This window comes from Echinops telfairi, unplaced genomic scaffold, assembly GCF_000313985.2.
Source record: "Echinops telfairi isolate 266 unplaced genomic scaffold, ASM31398v2 ScPeMD7_7410;HRSCAF=8448, whole genome shotgun sequence".
NCBI classification, from domain to species: domain Eukaryota; kingdom Metazoa; phylum Chordata; class Mammalia; order Afrosoricida; family Tenrecidae; genus Echinops; species Echinops telfairi.
The window spans coordinates 16711374-16717398 of record NW_022111310.1 but is presented as its reverse complement, the minus strand read 5'-3'; the positions used below and the strand labels follow the sequence as shown (position 1 = coordinate 16717398).

At 53.4% G+C, this 6025-nt stretch overlaps 1 protein-coding gene across 1 annotated transcript; it reads left to right on the top strand.

Moving 5' to 3' along the window:
- The first annotated feature begins 2078 nt into the window (after positions 1 to 2078).
- RNF183 (ring finger protein 183) lies at positions 2079 to 3069 on the top strand. The gene has a single exon (XM_004712534.2). It carries the CDS (start codon positions 2079 to 2081, stop codon positions 2649 to 2651), a length of 573 nt encoding a protein of 190 aa, XP_004712591.1. The 3' UTR covers positions 2652 to 3069.
- The last annotated feature ends 2956 nt before the right edge of the window (positions 3070 to 6025 follow it).

The following is a 6025-nucleotide window of genomic DNA, read 5'->3' as shown; positions in this document are numbered from 1 at the left end:
AGAACATTAAAATGAGTTGTGGGATCACCGTCAGCCCCAAGAGTGTGCTCTTGATGGGAACTGATCTCCAGGTCTCTCTCCCGCAGAACAGCTGGTGCGTGAGAACCGCCAACCTTTCAGGAAGCAGTGGGATACTCAGCTGCAGCGCTGCAGGACAGCGCAGGACCCTGTGGCCACTGGGTCAGTCCATTTAGTGGAGGAGCCTCCTCTCTCAGGCTGACTCTACCAAGCCTGCCCTGTTCATCTCAGGGCAGATGGTGCCACAGCAGAGGCATAAGGGAGGCCCCTGGCTTCCCCGTGAGGAATCTCATGCATGCATTAGCAGGCAGATTGAAGGATGCAGGCAGGGTTCCTGGTCCCCCTCCCCAGGGTGATGGGCTGAGCCGCTTCTCAGTACTTAGGGCTGGAGGAATTGTTTCCCAGCTGTTTCTTTTCAAATCACGGAGCTGACCAATTGAAATGGGGGAGGAACAGGTTGGGTTGCTTCTCCCTCCCACCTCTCCCCTCCCCTTTTAGGCCGCGAAGGTCGAGGGTGCGGGACAGAGGCGGCAGCCCCTGGCTTGTAGATCTCTGGTCAATGCTGTGTTCTAAGAAGGAAGCGACAGGCAACAAGGCTTGCATATTCTGTCTTTCAACTTGTAGGGACTTTAGCAGCAGGAGACAGAACTTTCTGAGTGATGCTGGGAGCTTGCAGGCTGTGCCTTCGGTGAATTTCACACCAGTTGAGGTGAAGGGCCACCAGCCCCTGGACACGGGGAGGGAGGAGGCGTTCCCACCCATTTTAGAACCAAGGGCCCAGGAGGGGCTGGAACGTGGGAAGCCCAGAAAGCTCACTGTCCTCTCTAAAATTAGAAAAAGGAAATTGCCAGCCCTACCTTTCCAGGCCAAGGGAGCTGAGGTCTTGAGGGGCCGGCCCACGGCTTCCAGCTTGGGCGGTTACCCCGCCCCGGGAGCTCGGGTCCCCCACCTCCCCGCAGCCCGCAGCTCTCTGCTGCACTCAAGAGGCTGCAGCCCCGTCACCTGGCAGCCCCAGGTGCTGCGTAGGAGCTGCCATGGAGACGGCCCCTGGGTGAGCGGAAAGAAGACTGCCGCTCGAAGCTTTGTGGACCGAGAGGACAGAGTAGCATGCCAGGCCCTGCAGGCCAGTCTGCCCGACCACCCTAGCGCCCTGACTGACGGGAAGCCCAGGTGGGTGCCCTGGGTGCAGCCAGGAACAAAGGAGGGAGGGAGGCGGAGTCCTGGGAGGAGGCTCTGGAAGGCTGATCTGGGCACTGGGCAGAGAACCCTGCCCAAGGCTTTCAGGCCAATGGAGGAAGGCTTAGCAGGGACGCTGGCCAGGCCACGGCTGGGTCCCTGCAGCTGGACTGGATGGGGGGGGGGCTGGCCCGAGACCCCATAGGGAGAAGAGAAAGGGCCTGGAATTTTTTCCAGAGGAGGTGCGAAGTGGAGAGCTAGTGCACTAGTCAGGGAAGCGCAAAGGTACCTGGAGCAAACGGGCACTCAGCTTCTTTCCCTGGGGCTCCGAAGGGGCAAGGGTCCAATGTCGGGCAGAAGTGGGTTTTCCGTCTCTAAAGCTTCGGCTGCTCACCCCCCTCACCCCACCCCCTGAAGCGCCAGCTCATGCCAGTGCTCTACACCAGCAGTCCTCAACCTGTGGGTCATGACCCCTTTGGGGGTCGAATGAACCTTTCACTGGGGTCGCCCAATTCATAACAGTAGCGAAATGACAGTCATGATGTAGCAACAAAAAGAACTGTATGGTTGGGGGGTCACCACCACATGAGGAACTGTATGAAAGGGTCGGCCTGAGGAAGGTAGAGAACCACTGCCCTAGAGGCTGGGGGCTCAGGTCTTCATCCTGATGGAAGGGGGGCACCGGGAGGGAATTGGGCCCTTGGTCTTTTGAACCCTACGTGTTCTCACCTGTAAGATGTGGCCGATCATCTCTAGCCCCCAGAACACTCGGTCGGGGCCACGCATGGGGATGGGGCTTAACGGGTATCTCCCTTTCCCTTCCTGCCGGGCAGCTCCCACCTGGCATCCCGCGCCCCTCCGTGCGTCTGTCCATCCGTCTGAGGATGGCCGAGCAGCGAGGCCGGGAGCCCGAGGCCGAGTGCCCCGTCTGCTGGAACGCCTTCAACAACACCTTCCACACCCCCAAAGTGCTGGCTTGCTACCACTCCTTCTGCGTGGAATGCCTGGCCCACCTCAGCCTGGTGACTCCGGCGCGGCGGCGCCTGCTGTGCCCACTCTGCCGCCAGCCCACGGTGCTGGCCTCGGGGCAGCCCGTCACCGACCTCCCCACCGACACGGCCATGCTCACCCTGCTCCGCCTGGAGCCCCACCACGTCATCCTGGAAGGCCGCCAGCTCTGCCTCAAGGACCAGCCCAAGAGCCGCTACTTCCTGCGCCAGCCCCGGGTCTACACCCTGGACCTTGGCCCCGAGCCTCCCAACCCCGCCCGGCCCCCGCAGGACACGGCGCCTGCCACCGTGGTGGCATCCATCCCGAGTCACTACTCCCTGCGGGAGTGCGTCCGCAACCCCCAGTTCCGCATCTTTGCCTACCTGTTGGCCGTCATCCTCAGTGTCTTGCTCCTGCTCATCTTCTCCATCTTCTGGACCAAGCAGTTCCTCTGGGGCATGGGGTGAACACACTGCACCCCAGCAGGGAACCAAGCCCTCCTCGGTTGCTGCTCAGAGACTCACCCTTGGGGCTGGGCAGACGGTAGTAGTGTTCACGTTACAGCCCAGAGATCACCTGGACCAGGCGTCTGCTCCTGGGAAGAGTGAGCATCCCAAGAGCCCCTGAAAGCCAAAAGGCTGGCAGAGGCTGCAGAAGGGCCTCTGGGCACAGACCATGGGGTCAGGGAAGGGCAGAGAAGCTACCACGGAGCTACACAGCGGGCTGTGCCACAGGACTGGACAATGGGTCCACGGCCTGCCCAGCCCAGCCCTAGTTGCTTTTCTCCCTGGAGCTGCCTTGACCTCTGTTCACAATGGTGGGCTCGGTTTTTATTACACTTTGATGATTGTAGGACGTGAGTTTGTCCTTCTGTGGGCAAGTATGTCTCCCCGGTCCCTTTCTCAATGGGTGCCTCGCCACCAGCCTGTGAAAGTGGTCTGCATCTCTTCCTTCACTGGCGCACTTTCATTCACTTGAGCCCCACCTACTGGGCTGAATGGGAACTGGGTTATGGAGGATAGGGTAATCTGTGACCAGAGGGTGGCAAAGAGCCCTCACCAGCAGGGCAGGATCATTCATTCTGCTGCTGCTTGTACAGAACTGCTGGGCAGCATGTGGTTGATGGAGCCTGTGATTTTAAATGTGATTGGGGAAAGGCAGGGAATGACAGAAGTTCATGGAAAAATCCCATTGTCCTTCAGTTCCATGTTTTACTATCCCCTCATACAGAAAGTTGCACGAAGTCGGGGTCAGCGGATTAAAAGAAATCTGGGAACTAGAGGGAGGCCCTTTTCTTCCTCCTGGTAAGTGCCAAGACCCGGCTGAGTGTGCTAGGCTAGAGCTGCCTCCTGTGCGAGGCACCGCCACATCACTCTAGCATTTGAAGGGAAGCTGCTGCTCCCATCCCAGCAGGCAGGGGAGACGCTGGTTTTCACTTTGCACCGGAACTAGGAAGCAATGAAAACTACCCTAGAAGTTGGGCGTTTGTGCTGGTTACACCACCAGCAGAATCGGAAAAGCCAGTTTTGGGCTGCTTTTTTTGTTGAGTAAGCTTTGAGAGTCCCAAAACTGAGCTGGGTTAATTCGCTCTAAATATTTTGTGAGCATAATGGAACTAATGTCTAGAAATCTCTCTTAAGGGTCAATGTACAAGGTATTTCAAAATACATGAAGCTCATATTTAGTAAAGTCAAACTGTTGTATGGTCCAATGTGAAGAAAATTTCCCAATTACCTAATCTGCCTACATATCCCGCTAGGGAACTAGCACCTACCTCTATTTATGCCATTGAAGATAATTACACTAAAGCTGGGACATAGCCTCCCCACTGACTTAATTTCTTTACATATCCTTGTTCCTTAACGTTGTAGCGAGTCAGGTAGTGATCTCAGCCCGTCATCAAAGACGCATGGGGCTTGGGAAGGTTGGGAAGGCGCACTGGCGTCTGCATTCCAGGAAGCCCTACCATGAGGCTCTCTGAGTTGAGCTGCTTTGTTCAAGGGCACAAGGCTAGTGAGTGGTGGAGTCCTTTCAGTCCAAATAGAACCTAGACTCTTAAAAGAGGCTGGGATACAAATGAGATATGAGTGGTGGGCTTTTTATTTGGATTCATAGCAACCCTGCAGGACAGAGTAGAATTACCCTCGTGGGTTTCTGAGACTAACTTTTTTTTTTAATTTCAAAATTTTTTTTTAAGTAAATGTAAATTAAAAATTGAGTCATTAACCATGCTTGTGTTTTCTGTTTAAATTTCAACAAATAATGTTGACAAAACTAGCAATTAATAGGAGTGGAAAGCCTCAAGTTTCTCTCACGGAGGAGTGACTGGTAGTTTCAAATTGCTGACCTTGGGGTGAGCATTGAGGCATGGACGGACACATTGAACATTATAGTGTCTTCCATTTCTGCATTCAGAAACTCTGACCTTTGAAGTACCAGCCTCCTATAGGTGGGGTTGAACATGGCAGCTCAAGAACCGCAGTTGGCTCTTTAGGTACATACATGTGGCTCTGGAGAGCATGGTGATCACATTTGTTTGTAAAAATGTTTATGGCTTTTGAGTATTTTTTAAATGGTTGTGGGGGACAGATTGGCTCTTCCATCTCAGAAGTTTGCCAAACCGTCCTAAGCTTCTGTGGGAATGTGTGGGACCCTCTTTGGTACCCCAGTGAAGGGGTGGCTTATGGTCCTGATGGTTAGGTCTGTTAAGGCTTCTACATATGGCACTTAAGACAGTTTCACACACCTTACTGTCATCTGTCCCCAAATGCAAATGGTTATCCTGTTCAGAATCACTACAGGCCCTGCATAAGTTCCTCAGGTAGAAGTACAACCGACACCCTTTAGCATGAACTCGGTCAAAAGAGCACATTTCTTATGGAAAGCAGGGAACACTGGTTGGACTGATCTTCTCTGGCCAGTTGTCAATATACTCAGAGCTAAAAACCCATTGCCGAGCTGACTCAGACCCAGAGACTTGTAAGGCGTAGTAGAACTGTCCCACTGGTTTCAAAGGCTGTCATCAGTACTGGTGTCCTCTACCCCATCTTCCTCCTGTGGAACAAATGGGCTCAAACCACCGACTGGTTGGTTGGCTCCCAGCCAAATGTTTTAACCCCTGCACCACCAGGATGCATATATACTGTTAAGTCCTATTAAATCTTTTCATTAGGATCACAAACTCTCTGAGAAAAGACTTCAAATCCTGGCTCTTCTTACTAGCTGGGTAATTTTAAGCAAGTTACTAACCCGGGATCCTCAGTTGTCTGCTGGCCTCCCCATTGCCATGAAATACTTAGTTTCTTGGTCAACTGCTTTTTCATAATGATGTCTTTTTGCAGTGATGACATTCCACAAGACACTGATTCTGCCCACGGTTCAGGTGAACTGCTTCTTACCCAAGTGCAGCCTCTCAATCTCTCCAGCAAAGATCTGAGAAGGGGCAAGTCAAAGGAAACGAATCGCGTAACCTTGGGAAATTCTGGCCACCTTGGTTAGCATACTGTGTCCAAACTGCACACAAACACAGTCATGTGTATTATTTTAAAACTAGTACATGGACACAGTTGAGTACTGTTACTGTAAAACCAGTACACAGGTAGCAGAGGCGCCCTGGTGGCCTAGTGGGTTCCCTGTTGGGCAGCTAACCGCAGGGTCAGCAGTTTGAAACCACAGGCTTCTCTGTGGAAGGACAGAGCTTTCTACTCCTGTAGAGTTATCAGAAACCCACAGGGGCAGCTCTACCTTGTCTTACAGGGTCACTCTAGTCAGATCGAGCTATGGCAATGCGTTTGTTTGTCTTACCAGAGCGCTCAGTAAGTATGCAGAAATTGGAGAAAGG